The 22101-nt window shown below is 42.2% G+C and overlaps 1 protein-coding gene across 1 annotated transcript; it reads right to left on the bottom strand.

Moving 5' to 3' along the window:
• Positions 1-5: 5 nt before the first annotated feature.
• Positions 6-20617, bottom strand: LOC106936407 (transcriptional enhancer factor TEF-3-like; the record flags this gene model as incomplete). Its single annotated transcript, XM_015017382.1, has 9 exons — positions 6-104; positions 4137-4310; positions 4983-5113; positions 5290-5351; positions 5619-5662; positions 6899-7033; positions 7930-7992; positions 9421-9485; positions 20410-20617. Coding segments are annotated over 9 exons (981 nt in total), but the record flags the coding sequence as incomplete, so codon positions are not given.
• Between the last annotated feature and the right edge of the window lie 1484 nt (positions 20618-22101).

Here is a 22101-nt window from a genome sequence, read left to right as displayed (position 1 = left end):
ACCTTGGTGGACGAGGTGATGACCATGTTCTCAGAGCTTTCGTACTGGCTGGACACGCCATAGAAGAAGCTGCTGTCGTCCTGCAGGTTTACGCTGAGGTCCGCCTTGAGGGAAGACGCACAAAAACACACTTCACTAAATGAATTCACAGCCTACTACGTAGTGCATCGAGTGCGAAGAGAAAGGAAAATGATTCAAATAAAGTCAAAGTCTTGATTGGGATCTTTACTGAGAAAGCAGAGACAGATGAGTGAAGTCAGCGTCGTGGTTGTTTCTTTCAAGGTGTCGAAATGGAAGTGAAATATATTTAATATATATAATACCTGTAAACACTGGTTATTAGCCGCAGCAATATCAGTACTAAATATCGATATCAGCTCAAACTTTTTTGTCCATCCCTATCTTATGGTAAACTTAGCTGTTTTTTCCGCATGTCCGAACTGTTAGAAAAAATGTGTAGCTACATAGATAATCTAAATAATAAAGTGTGCTTTGACTAGACCAATTTCTTGCTTAGAAAAAGACCCAGCCTGTGGCATCGGATGTAAAAGGTAACGGTACTTGCCGAGTTTTCTTTTAGTAAATATTTATACTGTATTCCTCCTTTCATGTTTACAATACATGATCTTCTTGGACAAAATGTTCCCTTGAGTTGAGCTCAAAGGAAGACGACGGTCGTGTTCCCTGCTGCTCGGGTCAAAGCAGATTGGCCCAGTGGTGCAGCTTTGAAATGAGGCAGGTATAATCAGATTACAGATCAGACTGAGGTGCCATCTCCTCTGTCAGACAGCTGGCCTGTTTTACCTTTTCCCCCTGACGGGCTCTTGTCCTCTAATGGGCCATTGAGACACCGCTCAGCCTCCCCTCATCTCTTCATCACCCCGTTTGTCTTCATCCCTAGCTCATGTAATTTCTCTATTTGTCTTCATCCCTGGGGCCCAGTGGCCCTCCCCAAACCGCCGTCCTCTGCTTCCCTAACAGCCAGCGAGGGAATTCATCCAATTACAATCATCAGCGTGCAATTGGCTGATTAGATCACGGTGGGCTGGCTGGCTGTGTAACAATTTAGCCGAGCCGGTTCAAATCAGATTCCCCCTGCACTTCAAAGGCGTGAGACAATCCGTTAGGACAGGGCCACGGGCGCTGAAGGGGAGAGGAGCCGGGCAGCCGGTGGCCGACAGGAGGGTCTGCAGGAAATTCAATCTAGAATACCATAGCTTTGGAGGTGGGTCAGTCGCCTGTCACTGTCCCCATGCCAACCTGCGCCTCGGCACACCCCCACCCTCACAACCCCCACAGTCATGACCTGCCTCCTGGCAGCGGCACAATGAAAAAGGTTTTCACATCTTTTATAATGTTTTTTTTTTTTTTTTTTTTTTAATTACATTTTTGGGGTGTGTCAAGGATTTCAGTAAGAAATCTTGCTTTTCCCCCCCCCCCCCCACAGCTGCTTAGTTGTGTTTGTGTGTTTTTGTCATGGATGCCTTGAGGACCGGACGATCACCTTGGGAAACGGCGAGCTGAGCAAACTGAGGGCACAAAGTGTTACGCGCCTGTTTTCATCTCACGCGCCGAGCTGCGGATGTCGCAACCGTCGACTCCACCAGGCTCTGACACCAACCAAGAGAGTAATATTTCACGGACGGATGTCTCGTTGGTTACACGCCACCCAGAATTTCTGCTGCGATCCCCCAACTCTTGTTCGCGCTGTCTGCATCCCTATTTGTATCTCTTCTTTATTGCTGTCTTGCTCTGCTTTTTGTTATGATATATGGCACAGTCAGTCATCCCCTTCCTCCCATAACCCCCAAATCAAATGCCATGGGTCCACCAGCTGCTCTGTCCAAGGAATGGAGAGGGCCGATCCAAACGCAGTGCCACTCACCAATGTCTTTTATCTCTTTACAATAAATAATGTGGACGTCAAGCATGCAAGAAGGGTAATGCCACAAATACACTCCTATCTGCTGGAGTGAGAAGCGGGGCGGCACTTTGAACTCGACCTTTTCGGTGTCCTGCGTCCTGAACGTCTGCGACCAACTAGCAGGTCCATGTGTTTTTTTTTTTCAGCTAGTAATGGACCTCAAATTTAAAACATATAAGCCTCAACCTATAATTTATAGAGAAACTACATTGTTGTCTCTACCTCTAATCTGTCAGGACCTCCAACTATTTAGATAAAACCACAGAGAATTAGTTTTTCTGTGGAGATGCTACGATCTGTGCTAGCGATCAAAATTAGCCAATTTTCCGCTTGACTGGAGTTGACCAGTGACTGGTGATTCAGAAAATTTAAAAATCAGATTTATTATGTGATTAGTAGTAACACACACTGCTGCACCTGGTTGTACTGAAAACAACAGCAGTCTAGTTTGGAAACAACTTCTGAAGGAGGAAGAAAGTCAGCTACTTTCAGGATCAGTCAGGTGTTTAAATATGGAAGCGCAGGAAAGATATTTAAAATAAAACTAAAAGCAGATAACAGAAAGGTTCAACCTTTTCTGAAGAAAACGCGCAGAGACCAGGGTTAAAGTAATAAAAGCAAAGATTGAAAATTGGTCCCAAATTTTGATCAGTGCATCTCTGGGTTTCTCCCACGTATATTTCCACATATTTCTGACTACCTTAAAAAGCAACTCGTGCATCTGAGTAAATGTTTTATAGTTTTTAGAAACGGGGAACAATAAGCATGTTGACTCACCGAAGACACTCATGAATCTCATTAATCTGTGACGCTGCACACACACACCACTCTTCTTTTGTCCTTAAAAATATTTTACACTTCAGGGACACCCATGAATGCTGTGGCCTAAACAGTACAGGTTGTACGTATTTTCAGAAAAAACACGTATCTGAACAGTGTATCATAGTTTTACACTTAGAACTTGATTCATTAAAATTCCTAGCCTGGTTTTATGTTCACAAAACGAGACAAATTAAGAGTGTTTCTCTAACTGTGCTGCCAAGCTAAAACCATCTCTTCAATTTGCAGACAGAGGAATAAGTTATAAATAACTATTGAATATGTAAAAATGCACCTCAAGCCCCATGTTAAGGACGGTGGAGGACGTGTGATGCTGTGGGATTATATTTCTCTTACAAAGTCTCTGGAGACCTTGCTGCAGTCCAGGACATTTTAAACCATTTGAGGCTCAAGGAGATTTTAAATAAAAAATCTGGTGGATATGAACAGAAGGCAGATCATGAATCATCTTCTGGGACTGAGTTGGAAAAGGATTTGAAACATATGCACAGATCAGCACAGAAAAGTGATTAAGATGAGGATTCATTTTTCATTATTTGTTCCCTATTTCCAGCACAAACAGTGAATGAAGTGCCCTATGGATGGAAACACATACAGTGGACATCAGAAGTGGACGACGTTCACCTTGTCTTGCTGGATTGTTTGCCGTCTCTCTGTATCCCTCATATTGTCATCATTCTTTACTCTCTTAACACTTTCAAAGTGTCACTGTCTCTAACCGTGATTTAAGAGCGTTGCATGGACATCTGTGCATGGTTGTGTGTGCGTGTGTGTGTAAGGGGAGTATCTATAAATAAGGATCTTGGGTGTAGGAGTGTGGGGGGTCACGAGCATTGGATTCAGGCTAATAGTGCAGAGACAGGTGTCTGGGATCACATTTCTCCTGCTGAAAGATCAGGCCTGCCACTCTTGCCAAGGCTGCTGTCACACACACACACACACACACACACACACACACACACACACACACACACACACACATCACAGACATATACAAATACAGTAATGGAAGAAGCTCTCTGCACAGCAATGCTCGCTCTGATGGCAGATAACCCACCGATAAGGTCACAGGAGTGGTGACTTTCCATCCTTTCTGGCCCTAAATCGAACTTAAGGCCTTTAACTCCAATGCTTAAGCTGTCTCAACACAGTTAACACCGCAAGGCCATTAACAGCCAACAGGTGCTACAAAACATTAACAAGAGTATGCTCACTTTACCCCCATGACTTGGGGAGGATTAGACGATGATGTAGGAAATTTTCGACTTCTACATGACGGGGAACGCGACTGAGGACGCGGCATTTAAAAACTAGACAGATTTGGTCCGGATGCCGATAAAGCAGCTGAAACAGACGTCAGAAAGGGCTTTACCCAGAATTTGACGAGAAAGAAAGCGTTGTGTGGCCCTTTGTCAAACAGCTCTTTCAGGCCCCCTTTCTTCTCGGGGTACTTGTCGTAGATCTGCCGGATGTCCACGGACTCCAGGTAGGCATCACTGTAGCTGGGGTTGGACTGTCCGATGTGCACAAACAAGTGCTTGTTGAACTGGAGAGAAAAGAAACATATCAGAGGTCAATAATCCCAGTTCGCTGAACAACAGCCATGTTCTAAATTACCAATTCTTTGGGACTCTAATAATGCATTGTGTCTTCGGTAAAGGAAGTAATGTCTGTTCTCCTTTTCTCCATCACGTGTTGCGATACCATAATTTCACAGAAAAAGAACAACTCGTCTCTATTTTTTTATTTACTATCCATACATATGCTGGACGCATTCATAACCCTTCTAATGTTTTTAACATTTCACAAGGATGGAGCTTGTCCTTTTTAGGCTCTTTACACAATTTTACCAGGGGTCACATTAAGAGTGGAGAGCCCTATGTGTCTAATTTTTATTAAAAAAAATGAAACAATGTGGATTTCAGAATTTACTTTAAATAGAAAAACCTCTAGAGCGAGAATTATAGAATGGTCTAAAGAAAAACAGACGACACACTGGCAAAACAAAGTTTGCTTTTGCAAACCATCATATATTAAAAACTACCCTGCTTAATTAAAACTGCAATTTTAATTCAGATCTGAGCTCTAAAATTACATTAATATCTTGGTAAAATCTTACTCAGCTCAGTTTTTTTAATTTATTTTAGCCACTTTTTGCCTTAGAACACCTGAGATACTCTCCACAAAGCCGCAGACTGATGAAGGCAGCTGAACTCACAGTCTCCGAGTCCTGAGGTTGCTCCAGGAAGGCGGAAAACTCCAGCATCCGCAGCCTGGAACTGGCAATACTTCTGCCTTGCCAAGGGGGGGCGCCGGGAGACATGGACAGTCCTGCTGTGCTCTCATAACCTGCAAAACAGTGAGTGTGCAAATGTGCTGCTTGAATGGGACGCAGCCAGAACTCGTGAAGACATAAAAACCAGAGGCATTTTTCGGAGCTTTGCACAAACGGAGCCGAGTCGTCCCGTTTCTCGGTGACATGACGGGTGTCTTTCAACGCAGCAGAGGAGAGAAGGAGCACCCACCTGTTATCGGGGTCGGGCCTGACGCCTGCATGGCATAACTCTGCTGGGAGAAGGGCTTAATGCTGGGAGGGAGAGACAGACACAGAGAAGGAGAGGCATGTTATGGTGCTTCTCGGCCCCACGACCCCGTCTCATGTACTCACTAATTGGACTGAGTGACCGCGAGGAGCAGCCTGGTGCACCGAGCACCAGGCTGCTGAGGGCCTCTGTTTCTAACAGCACTGATGCGTTTTGATTTGCTCAGAAGTTATTTTTTCTGACTGAAATCTATCTGGTGACTATTGAGTTAATGACAAATCACTGATGGACGGCAAAAAACGGATACTTACTCCTCATGGCCTCCTGTCTGAGCTGGAATTGTCCCGTGCCAGAACTGGGGGAAAAAAATAAATAAAAGAGAAACAAATAATTGAAACTTCAAAAGTGATTATTCTGGAGTCATTGTGGTTAATCTGCTTTTGAATGTGATGTAAATTACATTACTGTATTTGACAAACATGTTAAATACAGACATATTTGATGTATATTTGCTTGACGATGTTGATTGAAGCATTTGAGAAAATGCAATGTTTACTGCTTGTTTCACAATCGGTTACTATATGATGTTTTTAAGGTGTAAAGGACTTTGAGCTGCCATTGTTGCTGAAATGTGTTGCGCAAATAAGCTTGACTTGACTTTTCTACAATGCTGTCAAGTCATTTTGTATGTGTATAAATGAATGCCCACTGCATGATGATGCCACCACCATGCTTTACAAAGGGAACGTTGTGTTATAGACTTTTAGACTTTAAATTATACACAGGTGGACTTTTTGCTAATTGAGCAACTTCAGAAGGCAGTTAGTTGCGTTGGATTTTGAGTGGTTTTCAGAGTAAAAGCCTCTGAATGCACACTTTTAAGATTTGAACAGATGTTGAACCATGTACTCTCTCCCACTTCACAGTTTTAGCTTCTTTACTCCTTTATGACCTAAGTTTCAAATCTTCGCCTGCATATTTTTGCTTATTTTAATTGTATGCAGTTCTTTGAATATCCTGTGAGTTAATATATATTTGCCCATTTATCCATAACAACTGGAACTTTCAACATCTGGTGAGTTATTTTCGTAATTTGCCGTCGATTTAAAAGAGTGTTTCGTCAGATTAATTTCACTCCTTGCTACAACGGGAGTGAAATTACCGTAATAACCCGATATTACCTGGAAAGCACAAGGTCTCTCCTTTCAGAAACCACTGGAATTTTCAGACAGCGCTACGTGTGGCGGAATTAAGGTACTGCAAATTTGGCTGGATCGCTGCCGGAAGTGTTAAGTTGGTTTGTTGATAAGCCACAATAAAATACACTGTAGCATGTATTGTGACAAAATGTAGAAATATCCAAAGGATGCACACCTTTGCATTAAAATAAATCTAAAACATAGTCCACACACATCCCTACAAAAGCATGTCTGCATTAAAAAAAAAAAAATAAATCAGAAAGTCTCTCAAGATCGGAAGCGTCATCTGGAGAAAACATTTATTCAGAAAACTTCAGATAACTAAAATGAATTTATTTAATGTCCAAAAATAAACACATAAATCCAACTTCTCTGTGTGATTTAAGACTTACTCCACCAGCAGTAGGATAAGCTGGTCTCGAGAGACCCTGGAGAGCCATCTTGTTCTGGAAGGCTGTGGGAGAGATGATCTGAGCAGAGGACATGGTGGCCATGCTCTGGAGGGCTTTGTCTTTGGCTGCCTGATCCTGTAGAGATGGACAAACAGCTCAGCATAAGACAAACAGACTAAAGAACAGCTCTCATCAGCCTAACTGTGAGTAAACATCAGTCCTCTTTCTAACACAAGCGCTGCCCTAAAAAGGGAAATGAGAGGCTGAGGCCACCTTGCATCATCTGTGAGTTCCTGCCAGGCGAAGAGCTGGACAGAAGGTAATATTACCGTGGAGGGCCTTTGGGTCAAGAGTTAAGTTTATTGCTTTGGCAGGAGCAAGCCAGCGATGACAACCAGGTTCTGTTAGAGGTCGTACTGGAAGTCAAAGCAGGCATCAGGATGATGTGTCGGTTCTGGCACCGAAACCGTAAAATACTCATATCCTCACAAACAGTAAGGACGACGGACAAGCTGGAGACAAAACGTTTGAGTTTTCAAATCTCCTCCTTCAGCAGTTTCCGAACCGCAGCGGGCTGCGAGCGCCTGCCACCCTGCCCAAATAGGCAAGGCCACACGGTGCATTCTTGTTCCCAGAACTGGCGAACACAAGGGCATAGCTGAAATATGGGGGTTACATGTGGCAGGGATCTCAGTTACACTAAAGGCGTATTTAAAAAGGCTGGCCGCTGGGGCCAACCCTGTGACTGGTGCAGAGCCCTGCCAGCTGAACCCTGGTGGCGGGCGTCCAAGGTGAAGGAGAGGCGCGTTGCCTGTTGTGACTGTGAGCATGTAAGTGTATGCGGATGAGTAATGCAAACTGAGAAAGTACTGAAGAGGCAGGGATGTGTGAGCCCTTGGTAAACCGTAGAGGAAAACTTTTATTACCGAGGGTAAAACCTGGAGAGGGAAAAGGTGTTTCCTAATCATTTTGAGGTATTAAAGTGGAAAAAATAGATGAAAAGCAAATAAAAGTTGACTCACGTAGCGTACCTTGAGCTTCACCTGGATCTCCCTGGCCTTCCGTCGGGCAAGAACCTGGATGTGACTGGATACCTGGAAGACAAAGACAACGACAGACGGCACAAAGTGAAGCAGAACCTCACACAAAGGGAATTCAAATTAAAGATGCACAGAGACCAGAATCGGACTCATACTGTTTTTCAATTAGTGAATAGATTTCAACAAAACGCCACCACAACACTCTTTGGTGTAGAAGTAGAAGGTGTAATTTAGCTATTTTCCTTATTCGCCTGGTTTTTTCTACATAAGGTTCTGCAAAATACCCTTCTGGCTTCAACAACAAAGAGCTAGACTTCGATCTATAATCTAGAATATACATGAGAAGCGTTTAGTGCAGCTAAGCTGTACTAACTGGACTAATTTAGTTTATTCCATAAATTAATTATTTTCTCTTTGTTTTAATATGACTGAGAGACTCCTGTTTCCTGCTTCTTCTCAAAGACACACAATGTGATGTCACCTTATCTAACAATGACATTTTAAAAATATTTCAATTGTTTTTCTAATATTTTGCAGTTTGCTAATCAGAAATGCTCCACACAGCCATTAACGACGTCACTCTAGTTTCAATTTTTGCTTTTGTTCAAAACATGTTAAAAATGTAACAGAATTATGATCTGAACTCACTCAAAATGTAGATATTTCACACTTTCTCCAGAGTGATGCAGCTCATTCCCTAAAATACACAAAGAGCCTCAATCTGAAATAATAATAATAATAATAATAATAATAATAATAATGATAATAATAATAAACACTTGTTCTTAAAATTAAAGTGAATCAAAATCAGGAAAGAGGAGCTATGTGTTCCAAAGGTAAATATTGTTTTTTACTATATAACTGAAGAATAAAAATGTTATTATTGTAAATAATGATTTGCCTGGTGAAATAAAGCTTCAACTAACTAACATCTAACAGCTGAACTAAAACATGCAGACAGACCTTTAACTGGCTATAAACCAGTAGGTGTCCCTCTACGCCCTCATCAGGTTTATTATCTAGTTTGAATCCTTTTCTGACCCTTCCTGGCTTCTCATCTCCATTCATTCCCAGTCTAACGTGGTCAGATGACTTCGTAACGCATCAGTCACCGGCCCATAAATCAGTCCTTCCATATCAATAATTCAGAAAGTAAGACAACGTTCCGAATTCCTCGCCTTCCCGCTTCCCTCCTCCATCTGAATCACAGTATTCCCCAGCTTCTTCTTCCCGTCTAACAAGCACCAGATCCACGAGGTGCTGAAGAAACAACACCGACACATGATCCTATAGCATCTGTGCATTGGGCCCCGGCCCTAAATCAATCATCGTCTCTGGCTCTCCGGCCAGGAGGTGGGTGGTGGTGGCGGAGCGGCGGCGGGTGGTGGGTTCCACGGGATGTCGGTGCATCACTCAACAGGATTTTCTGCAGCCGTTCAAAAATAGCAGGCTGCAGCAAATGGCACTCGGAGAGAAACTCACCTGCTTCCTGGTCCGTGTCTTCCCCGTGCGAAGTTTGATGTACCTCGCTATCAACTCGTTCCGCCCTGCCGAAACAACAGAAAAGTTTTTCCCCTCAACATTTTAGCTACAGAATCGGTCTCCTCTTTCCGTTAAATTTGTATTTTAAACCTTGAACGAAATGTTAAAATAGATAAATAATAATGAGGTATTGAAAAATGAAAACAATATGTAAAAGAACATGATGGAAAATCCTGTCATTATTAGCTGGATAACAGTCTCCAGCAAAATCCGATGTGCTGCACATGCAGCTTATTTCTGTGCACATATTTATAGAAACAGTACAATAGAATAGACCAAATGCATGCCTGATCACACTTCTGAGTGTCTATAATGAGACAGTGTTTCCTCGTGTAAAGTTGTACACTGCCTTGCATAAATTATCCATACCCAGTGAACTTTTACACATTTCAACCACAAACTTCAGCGTACTTTACTGAGACTTTATGTGATAGAGTGAACAGAAAAGGACACATGGCTTTTCAATATGTTTTTAATAAATCAAACTCCTAAATTGTGGTGTGCATTTCCATTCAGCCTCCCTGAGTTAATACTTTGTAGAAGCTTTGCTTGACATTTTTTCCCAGACTTGCCACAAATTCTCCTTCAATTGACACAAAGACTTTGATGTCTAATACATAATAATGTTCTTAAACAATATTCTGTGTTAGTCTGCTTAGTGAAAGGTGAACATCCTATGTGCGAAATAAATTTTTCTGTCATTATTGCTCTTTTTTCAGCTCCATCAATATTACCATAGGTTATGTGCAGCTATCAGTACTGCAGATAAACAAACCCACAGCATAAAACGCCATAAACTGATACTTTGGACACAAAAGTATCAGTACAATTTTATGAAATTGGTTACAAAATAAAATGGGAGGGTAAAGAAAAAGTTAGGAGGTATAAATGCTGCATAAAAATGTATCCAATCTGACAAAAATGAATTAAAACAACTTCTCAAATCACAAAAAAAGTAGAAAATAAAATCAACAAGTATGCAACGCACCATGCATGTACGGATCACTCTGCAAACACACACGCAGAAAAGCGTCGTGGCTGTCTAGTGTGTCAGCACCGGACGCTTTAAGTGTAAGTGTATCGTGTTAGTTTATCACTAAGTATACAGTCTTGTCTGTGAGGGCTTGCATCAGGCTCAGAGTGGCCCCCGGAGCCTTAGCTCAGCTCATATCTCTGCAGTGAGTGTGTGTCTGTGCGCTGCTGACAGACAGGTCACACTGGCGAAGCAGGTGGAGGCTGAGGCCATGCGATCCTCAGACGGGACTCGGGAGAGACAGGACACAGGCCAGGGACGGGAGGCCCGGCGCGGTGAAGCAACTGGTTTGTGTTTCTTTGTTTATAGAATATCGCCTTTTACTGTAGGCAATCATAAATCTTCCCCAAATCTGATGAAGAGAGTCATTTGTAACGACAATAATTAAACACACCTGATCGAGTTAAATAACTCCAGAACGAAGAAAAGGTCTGACAAGCGTTTGCGTCACCTCCTAAACACGTTCGTTTTTCCACTTGGCACCGCATCGCCACGAGTTAACACGTGGGGCAGTCACGTCCGTCACGCACGTCGGGAAGGATTTCACATTTTCTCCGACATACTAACGCTTCGGTCAGACCTTACACATCCCACTTCCTGCACAGTAATCAGAGGAAACCAGACACCCGCTCTAGACCCCATCAGGCATTTTGTCAACCAATAAAAGTGATCAGATTTTGGACGGAATGCAGAGCGACATTTCTCCCTGGTGCGCATGTGAACCCAAACAACTCCCAGTTTTCTCAGGGGGAAATTTCCACATAGAAAGCAGTCTTGTGTTTGCATTGAAGAAAACTGGTAACCGTCTCTGTGTGCTGCAGTGCAGAGGCAGCAGAGAACTCTATTCAGAGGTAGAAATCATAATCCTGTGTTTTAGATATATCGTCAAGCTTTCTGCTTGCATTTTCTATTTTTAACATGAAAGATTTTTTATTTTTTTATTTTATTTTTATTTTTTTTGCTTTCTGAAAGTTGGGACTTTGCGCACCTTATTTGCATCGCCTTCGGTCTGCCCAAACCTTTCTGCACAATGAGGCGACATGCTACTTACAGCTAACTACATTCAGTGATGTGCATTAGCCACAGATTGCACGCCGCTGTCTGTTGGAATAATATGTAACCATAAACAGGGGGACCTGAACCTGCCACATGATCTTGTGATATTAAAATGCCACAATATTTCATGTCAAAGTGAGGCCTGTCCAGCGAAGCACTATCAAGTCGCTGCATCTGTCTACGCTGTTATCGTAAGATCCAGATCCCAAGGTCACTGCTTTAACCTTGACACTTTGTGTATTTCTGAAAATAAAAAGGAAGTAGTTCCTAAGTTAACCATAAGTCGATTTATAGTGACCGTTTGTCAGACTGGCAGAGAATCTCGGTTGCAGCATCATTATATTATTATGGTGTTATATTATCATTATTATAATCGTTGAAGAATTCTTGGGACGATTTGAAGTCGTATCTTTTAGGTATAAAAAATAAAATAAAATGCGACAGACGAGGTACAAAGGATAGCTGAAAATTTGTAAGACTATTTTTTGGTCTGACGTGCAGCTCTCTGTTTTTGAAGGCCTTTGTGAATTACAGTGGCGCCTAAATTGATCCAATGTTATCTGCAAATTGGGTTTATTGGGAAGGATACTAACTAGACGACAGGCACTATTTCAAAAGCTCTGTGTAAGAATATTACAATTGGTTTCTCTTGAATTAGCACAAAATGCCCCTTCTAATGAGTACTACAACCTCAAAATGATTCAAACTCTTCAGGACTAACATGTTTAGTACTTAGTAGAGCACTTTTCTGCTGATTCATAACTAGTCACCAACTTCTGAGGCTGCCAGTTTGTTGATGTTCCTGGTTTTCTGTGCCGTTTCAGCTGCCTTTTGCAGATCCCATCAGAGATTTTCAACAGAGTTAAAGTCGTAACGGTCTTGAAGATTTTGGCCTACTGTGAATTGTTGCAATTCGAGCCACACCACTTTGGCTCGTGCATGAGCATTATGCGCTGAGTCCACGTCTGAGGAAACTAGTGAGTCAAAATATTTGAACTCTGTGCTCTTGATTCGCTCCTGTCCACTGATTTTGATTGTGCCATTGGTATTTTAGGTATTGGAGACGAGCAAACAACTGAATGATATTGACTTTTTTAAGGAATCTAATCTGCATCAATGGTTGAATCGCTGTAGTACGGTTGGCCTCTGTTAGCTGGTACAAAAATTGTGCAATCTGTTACTGAATCACTTCCTGCTAAAGAGCCCCCTGGTGGTTGAAGAAAGATCCACAAGAATTATACAGTCACATTTCCAAAGAAATTGCTTTTGTATGAAGCTTTTGAGGACTAAAGGGAAATCTTAAGCCCCACACATAGTTTCTGACACATTTCTGCTCCAGTCGCTGTATTCTTCCTGTTCTGATCTTATTTTCTTTTCAGGGGCGTAACGTAACCGTTCAGTGTTTATCAGGAGGTGAACTTTTCTCAAATGATTGTTTGAGCCCCTAAATACATATTTCTTTAATTGCTTGGGGATTAAGGAAGTGTTCCACATTTCCTGACAATCAAAGTCTTAAAAGGCAGAAAAGAGAACATTTTGTCAAAACTGCTCAAATTCTACAACCTCAAATTAACGTTCAGGAGAGATTTTCCCCTCTGGAAATTATCTTCACTTGCGCAGTGTCTCTGTGCAACAATACTTTTCAAAGCAGCAGTGACGGGAGCTTCAGGTCTCCGTTGGTGAATGAACCAAGTTAAAAAAAAAAAAGTGTGTGTGGGGGGGGAATATTTTAAAAACCTCCTATCTTATTTCATGGATTTAAAAACCACATTCCTGAAGTGAACTTACTTTTCCACTTGACTGACCTGCCAAAAACATTTTACAAATTAGTATAAGAAACCAAAGCTGGAACCTTTTTCCCTCTTACCATGAATGATTTTTAAAAAATATTCCACCACCAACTGAGCAAAGGGACAAACTGCTTTCATCAGTGTGACAGTATGCCTTTCCAAAGTGGTCAGGTTCACATTTCAAGCATTAAACAACTTGGGAAGTCAAAGACGCTTCGCCTGATGCACTCGTATCAGATGCCCTACCACTCCTAGTGTGAGTGCTTGACTCTTCAAAAATACCCTCCAACACACCCATGAGATCAGAGAGGCGACTCAGTCACACAACGATGAGATCATGATATCCAAATCGGGGAGCGCAGACACAGAAGTCGCTCCCACCGAGGCTGTAGGAAAGTTCTACCGTTACAAATCGCTCCACAGCTTGATGTTGTTTATTGCGCCGCCCAGAGTCACGGAAATTTCTGGAGGGGGAATCTGATTCTGTAAAGATTTCTTGGGGTGGGGGGCTATGAAAAGTCCAGGTTTCCCCGAGTTCAAAGTTGTCGTGTCCTGTCAACCGAGAAGAGCTGGAGAATGAGACATTTCTAGTAGTTTCATCAGGATGTGATGAAAAAGAGCAGGTGTGAACCACTGCCTCGTGGTAAAGGAGGTAAACGATGCCACAACTGCTTAGATAAATTCTGATGCTGTAGTTTTGCTCTGAAAAATTAAATGTACTCAGTGAGAACAGAGAAATGTTAAACCACAACTTTAACATGTTAAAAGTGATTCTATGGGCTTTGCACTCATGCATGTTACACTTTTTATTGTTTTATTTTGATTAAAATATATATAATTTTCCATCCTCTCCACAGAAATGTTTCATTTTGCTTTGGCCGATCACATAAAACCTTAAAAAAACACACACACAATTTTATGATCGTTACAAAATAAATTAAAATCTCAATAAGTTTTAGTAATTTAATGGAGGACATGATCAATACTGTTGATCAGTGTCTGGTCTCTTTGGTTTATCCAACCACAGCGTTTGATATTCCAGATATCGGACAGCCCAACCTAATCTCAAAAACTAATCTTTAAAGGAAAAATATGAGTATTTGGAGGAGAATTTCATCCAAAGAAGAAATAAACCATGAGAGAAATTTGTTAAATTTGTCTCCCTGTCCTCAACGTTGTGGATGGAGGTCAAACAGAGGTGCAAGAGGTTCTACTGAGTATTTTCCAAAGTGCTGCCTCTGGGCCCGGCTGCTCATAAATCAGCTCTCCCCCGGTCCGGGTCCGACCATCGCTGACCTGGTCTGATTTCTCTCCCTCTGTCTTAAAAGTTTCTTCAACGCATTCCTGACATTCCTGTTTACTCACTGGCTCACCTTGGCTCCTGAATTTGCTGCTACAACATTGTTCTGTGTTTTTTTTTGTTTGTGAGGGCTTCTTTTGTACAACTTCATGTCTGTGCAACAGAAAAGCAATGTGCTTTACAATTAAAATAAATTACTATTGAAATAAAGGGGAATAGTAGCTATAACTGTATCTGAAAAACACATTTTCTGTCCTTGTGTCCCACTGCTTCCTCTTAAGAAAACACAGATCAAATGCAGGCATGAGGAATCTCTAGGTCGGTTGTCATTTGCTCTCCAATAGAGTCGAGCGTCTATTAAGAGATGCGTAAAGGCTTATATCAAACTCCAATTCCAACAACATGTCAATTTTATATTGGTCCAGAACAATCTGAGCAGATTCATTTTCTCCAACTTGTAACAAAGTTGATCCAAAGCATTTTTGCCCTAACTCTAATCTTATAGAGGCGTTTAATTGAGAAAAAACTGTTCATATGGAAGGGGAGATAGAGAAGTTTTTCAAGGTTAGATTTTTTTTCTAGGGGGAAAAATTAAGCATTCTCAATATCTAAATATGATCTGATGCACTAATCCCAGCCGTAATAATACGGCTGTCATCTTCTGAGAAGATGACAGAAACCAAGGGCGTATTGAACTGAATCAGAGAAGTAATGTCCGTAGTGCGGCCATTTTTACATGTTGTTTTTCATGGTGTTGACATAATATTGGCAGACATTGGTTATCAGCCATAACAGCAGTATTATTTTCTGGCATTGTCAGAAAATAATAATAATAATTAATTAATTAATAATACCGACATTGATCTCTGTGCCACCGCAAAATAAAATGTTTAACTTACATTTGGCAAAGTATGTCGCATTGGATGCAGTGACTCACCTAAAGCGCACTGCAAAAACACCTTTCAGTTTCTTTCTTTTAATACTTAACAAACTTTCGTTTTGTTGGAATCTTACACAATAAACCAACACAAACCGGCACATAACTGTAAAGTGGAAAGAAACTTACACATTGTCTTCAACTTTCTTACCAAATAAAAATGTGAAAAGTGAAAAGTATCCATCTAAACTATTATTCCAACAATAAAAATCAATTTAACCAAATGGCTTTAAAAGTAATGTACTAGTAATTAGTAAACAGTAAATGGCACAATAATGAATATACCGATACAATCCTGTCCAACTAAATTGTCAAGTCTTGGCAAGGAGAGCTTTAGACGGAGAAGCAGCCAAGTGACCTGTGGAGACTCTGGATGAGCAACGGAGAGCCGTGGCTCAGGTGGGATTACCTATTGACTGGAAATTTATTGGACTTCTTAATCTACAGTGGGAAGGAAAAAGACAAATAAAAGTGCCATTTAACCTTTTCAGTGAACGAAGTTGTGAAAGAAGAGGCCTGGCTGGATGAGAACAAAAATGAACCTTTTTGACTGAATGAGAAAACGTAATGCACGATACAAAGCAAACACTGCACATCACCAGGAACAGACCATATCCACTCTGGTACACGGTGGTGGCAGAATTATGTTGAGGGAATAATTTTCTTCAGCAGGAACAAGGAAGCTGGACAGATTTGATGGGATCATTGATGGAGGGAGATAAAACCCTTTGAGGCTGGAGATCCGTCCTCCGTCAGAACGAGAGTGCTAAAGACTCAGCCAAATGGTTTACATCAAAGCATGCCTGTGGCCCAGTCAAAGTACAGACCTTCATTCAATTCAGAATCTGTGGCCATTTCAACGGCTCAAACTCACACACCTTTACAGTTCAGTGTTTTCTAGAAGTGTCATTTTCCAAGCGTGCCTCGAGGCTTCATGGGTCAAAGTGGCTGGTGAATCTCTCAATTTACTGCCAAACTTTGAACCTGAGTGAAGACTCGTTTTTGCTTTCCGCTGACCTTCTCATCATATTCTCAATAAGGACGGCTTGCGCCTGAAGCATATTAGTCTTTCGCGACTAAAATCGTCAACAGGATGAAATGTTTCCCAACCAAACCTCAACGAGAGAATAATTCATTATGTTGTCAATAAAAACATTTTATGTTTCTCTTACAAAATGGAGCTCTATTTACTCTTCTAACACTGCCGTTCTGTCTCCCCCCGCCCCTCCAGAAAGTCAGATACATTAAAATGTGAGAAAAACATTTGTCATACAGACGTTTGGAAATCCAGAGAGACAAAACCAGGCAGCTGCACAAAAAAAAAATGCTGTGAGGCAAGAGCAAATGCAGCTAAATCAAAAAACATATTAAATAGGCATAAAATAAAATAATTACAATTGCAAAAGTGACTCACAAATCAAACTGGCAGATATATGACAGCAAATGAACAGAGAAGATAATTATATTTCCAGGGCTGCATTCTTCTGCATGGAGCTGTCAACACACGGGCACAAGTTTGGGACTTTTCCTCCACCGCTTGCAGCATGAAACCCTTTCACCACAACACGTCTCTCTGGCCCGGAGCAACACAAGGCAGGAAATGTTTTTCTTGGCAGATGCATGTCGAATTACTACTGGTCCACATAAGCGCCACAATATCCATGACACCCTCCCTAATAAGCAAGCTAAAAGGTCTGTTGAGCAATGGTCGTCCGGGTGAGCGAAACCCCGAGGGTTCTGCATAAAAATGTGGAGCGTTCGTGCAGAATGTGGACTAAAGCATTCAAAATTTCTTTCAACGCACAATGTGAGCTAAACACATTCTTTGGTTTTGGTTGGTTTGGGACTCGGCATCATGTAGCTTAGGAAGGAATGGCGATTGTGTCTCTTGATGGAATTTAGCCTTAAACTCAGAGTATGCCACTCTCAGTCGACAGACACGTCTCTTGGTTTGTTTTGTCTATGAATCCACATTTAGACTGTGCAAGAAGACTCAATGACATTTCTAAAACCACCATGTCATCTCTTAGCAATTTCAGGAATGCCTTTCAAGATATTCTTAGCAGATATTTGATTTGGGCACCTGATTTAATACCACCCATCAGCACTTTAACAACATTAACAACAATAAAGACCTCCAAAGAGGCTTTGCCTCGATTGTGGTTGCCTGAATGACTTGAGCTGTTGACCAAAAGTGACCGCAGGGATGGGATGGCGATAAGAGTGAGAGCTCCCGGGGCTGAGTGGACTGAAAAGGAAGGCCCTGCGTGGCTGTTTGAGGGCAACGGGGGTAAAGCAGGCCAAGCACGGCCTCGGTCTAGTCTTTTTCTCAAGTCATAAATCTGGATTTGTCACAAGGCTGTCGGGTTGAACTCAGGGAGCAGCTGGAGGCGAACTGAGAGGCGGACCAGCCAGCAGACGCACTGACAGACAGAAGACGTTTCTCGTGAAGGACAAAGAGAACTGCCTGAGACAAAGACACACGGGTGGCAGTGAATCAAGGACACCCTGAACAAAGGAGTGCAACAGAACACACAAATTTCAATTCTCCCCTTCTGCAACATGGGGACAGGTGTGAGAGAGCTCTAGCATGCTCTGAGGCTCTGCAAAACATCACTGGCCACCTTGGTGTTTATTCGTTCACTCCTCATCCTCCCCTCCAGGCGCTCAAAGGGTAAACGTCTATTCTGGTTTAGGGTTACAGCCAAGTTGCCTTGAACCCCCGGGCTTCCATGCACACATGCCATTCCTGACAAGCCATCATGCTCCCGGGTGCACATCACCTGCCTCTGATCCCCACAGAGAGGAAGGGGTACCTCAATACCTTCCTTGTCAAAACCCGAACAACGTCGCCCAACGAGCACCGCCCCACCGAATCCCCGTGACCAAGAGTAAGACACCTGCCCCTCCCTCCTTTCGCCTCCCCCACCAACTATTATTAAAGGCTTTATAAGGGTTTAAGTGTTGATCAGGGAACGGCCGTGACCTCAATCGACAGCTACGCTAGGCTAGGCTAAGCTAAGAGTTAAAGGAGCTGTCTGGCACAGTGACAAAACTAGGCGATGACAGACGCCGTCTGAAAGCGCCACCGCCTGCGTCCACCCAGTTTTCCACCAAGCAGATCCATTATCAAATGGTCAGGCAGAAGGCCTCTCTCCGGCCAAACCATCTGTCACCAAACATCTTTCAGCAAAGTTCTGCAGCTAACAAGAAATATTTCTGATAGAAGATTGAACTCTAAGTGGTGCTAAATCTTACTATGTTAATAAACATGTAAGCGAACACTTTTTTGCAAAGTTTATCAAAGACTTGTTGGGATGTGACCTTGCCTTGTGAAGTAAGTAAAAGCTATAATTATGAACCCTGCAGGTGGAAGTAAGTCCTTTAGTCTGTTGTATTTGTTTTGAAGACTTTTCAAAATAGACACATCTATTTGAAAGAGAGGTACTTTCTTTCTTCTTAAGCAAGAAAGAAAGTAGTTCTCAAGTTGCTTTGTTTTGTTGACAGTCAACTAAAACAGACCTTCATTTGGCTAGCAAACAATACTCTATCGCAAATGTTACAATGTTATAAAAGCATTGAAGAAGTCTCCTCTGCTTGTAAATCATTTATCTGGCACCATTTTGGCTATTCTGTACAAAAAAGTAGCAGTGACAGAGGGGTGGACATGATACAATTGATCTTAAGCACTGAGAGGAGCATCACTGACGACTAATAGCAGCTAACAGCGCTAACTTTAGCATCTGCTCTGTAGCTTCTAGTCACTGCTAAGCTAAGAAGAAATTTCACAATTTTTCATGAGTGTGCATTACACTTAATCATCTCTAGTTCAAAACTGTACATGCTTTGGTTAATCAAATCTAAACTGGACAAATCTATACTGAGTAGTAACTCTTAAATCTTTAACCCTTGTGCGTACGAGGACTGAGGCAAACGATACAAGTGATATGGGTGTGGTGTCGGTTGGACCCCATTTGTAAACACAAGGGTCAAGGATTAAAAATCAATACATTTGAATCACTCAAGATTGGACTGGATTATTCGACAGCGGTTACAGATTCAGTGAAACACAAATTGTGGAACCTCTTATCTATTTGTGAAAATAAAACAAAACAAAAAAGTTGGGATGCTTGGTTTTCCCAAAAATATTGCTACACTCCCCACTTCCAATTTTAATAAACTTGTCAAGTGTCAACTAAGAAAAGAATGAAAATTTGGACTCAGGTTTTCCCCCAAAAAGCGGCTAAAATCTTGTTCCAGTCTTGCGAAAGTTGCAATGTTAAACCTCTAGGAAGGAGTGACATATCAAACCATCAAACTGAGGATTGTAGGAACTTCAGCTCAACAGCTGCAAAGGAAACATGAGGGATGTGACTCATAAACATACGGAGACATTATTGTATGTAAAAAAAAACTGAATACGAAGCAATCAGTGAGGGCAGTTTGACCATATCCAGAAGTGTTTGGTAAAGGATTTTTGTTTTCGTCCACACAAACTGTGATGGTTGTCATCAAAGTTACTGAGAGGCACTTGTAGCAAACTGATGTGTCGTTAAAGGAGGATGTATGAGAATGACATGATTACTGAAATGTCCAGTGGAAAAAATGTACTTTCGTTATTTCAATGGCTACACAAACAGGTAAGTGTACTTTGTTTGATAGATTCTTACATCCTAAACTATTGAAGGAGATTTAAATCAAGTACTTCCTGATTTGCTGGAGATGCATAATTATCCCTTAATGTGCATTTGTATCATGTTCCTTTAAAAAGAGTGAAAGAAACAAGGGATGATGACAATAGAGATGGGCGTACCGTACATCTTGCCCTCATCAGAGAGGATTATCTTCCTGCGGCCACATGGTGGATAAATTGCCAGGGCTTCCTGGAAGCTCTGCTCGATGTCGGGGCTCCACACACCCTCGGCGTCGTTCTCCAGGGGTTTGTCAAGTCCATCACCCAGCTCCTCGCTCCCACCCCTCGGGGAGGGAGCCGGCACCCACTCCGCAGACGTGGTGGGGTGTCAGGAAGAGGACCACAGAGCAAGGAGTGGGTGTGGAGCTGGGGTTGGGATGGCTGCCGGCGGTGGAGGGAGGGAGAGGCTTTAATGAGAAGCACGCCGGCCTGTAGGACATCCAGAGGTGGGGTGAAGATGGCGACAATGACGAGCCTGGATGTGGTGACAATAAAAAGGAGAAATAATTTAACTTTAGGGTTAAAGTGGTAGCAAAGGCCGAGGCAATTGGGTAAAATTTAAAACCTCAATAAAGTCCATGGCTTGAGGAAACAATTGATTATCAATCAGTGACAGGGGGTTCAGACCTGTATGAAGTAAAGCACAGAGCAGGGGGCTGGTTTTCAAAACACTTAATGAGCCACAGAAGACGAGACTAAAACTGCAAAGATACAAAATGGCAAAGGGGCAAAATGGCCAGTACTCATTCACCAGAGACTGAGACTTGATTTCCCTTTGAGATCAATAAAGTATTTTAAACTGAATTGAATCTCAATGTGGTAAAAATAAAACTGCATTAAGTAAGACAAGAGGGATGGAACAGGTGGGGGGAGCTGAACGAGTCGCCATGCTCCACTGTTTCACTTTCTCCAAGAACTTTTTTGAACTGCTCCCTCTGTTTTTATTATTTATTTAATAACTTTTTAGACTGGTATTCCATAAGGGTCTCTGATATTCTCAAAAAAAAATGCTCAGGAGGCTAACAAAGGGGGACTTGCAACAGATTCCCATCCTGTTTTCCCTACACGAGTTTGTTTAAGATGTGCACACGGTTCCTAAACCTCTGGGTGAAGAGAATGAGACAGACGTCGGCTCCACCTCTTCCTATCGACAAGCACACAGGAGACAAATGGGAACAATGGTCGGACACAGCGAAGAAAAGACAGTCAGACTCATGAGTCAATGCAAACAGAGTTTGTCTTTGTCATGGGTTGTTTTCCTGCCGCAGTGAAACTATGACAACACCGTGTCCGTTTAAGCCAACAAAGGCAAAAGTAGCAAGCATTACGTCACCGCAGAGACTTGGTCAGCAAGTCAGTGTTACAGGCAGAGAGACAGAATCCACCTAGTCTGCCCCCACTTTCCGACCCTCGTCCGTCACGCTTCCCTCTAGACAACTGATCTCCCGCAGCCACTTCCTGCTGCTGAGAGACATCGGCTGAGGAGTTATCTGTCCACATTTCCAAGCTTTTGTGCAAAGATGCATGTAGACATGAAGATCAAACACAAGCAGATGGACAAAGGTTCGTAGACGATCACCTAGACGTCGACTTTGAGTCGAGTTTTTTTGTGGAACTGCTGAGAAACCAGATCTGTCTGATTGTATTGGAGGCTGTGAAAAACAGACAGTTTGACCTAAATGACATTTTGACCTCCACTGCCTCTCTACCCGACTTTCTACTCATGAACCCAGGCAGACATTTAAAGAGGAGTGGCAAAAGCAAATGAGGTGGATTAGTGGTGTGGCTTAGCTCATGTCATCCATGTTGATT

This window comes from Poecilia latipinna, unplaced genomic scaffold (genome assembly GCF_001443285.1).
Source record: "Poecilia latipinna isolate Pla-1442-1.1 unplaced genomic scaffold, P_latipinna-1.0 Scaffold2136, whole genome shotgun sequence".
Classification (NCBI taxonomy): domain Eukaryota; kingdom Metazoa; phylum Chordata; class Actinopteri; order Cyprinodontiformes; family Poeciliidae; genus Poecilia; species Poecilia latipinna.
Note: the sequence above shows the minus strand (reverse complement) of the source record. Positions and strands in the feature narration are given on the sequence as shown.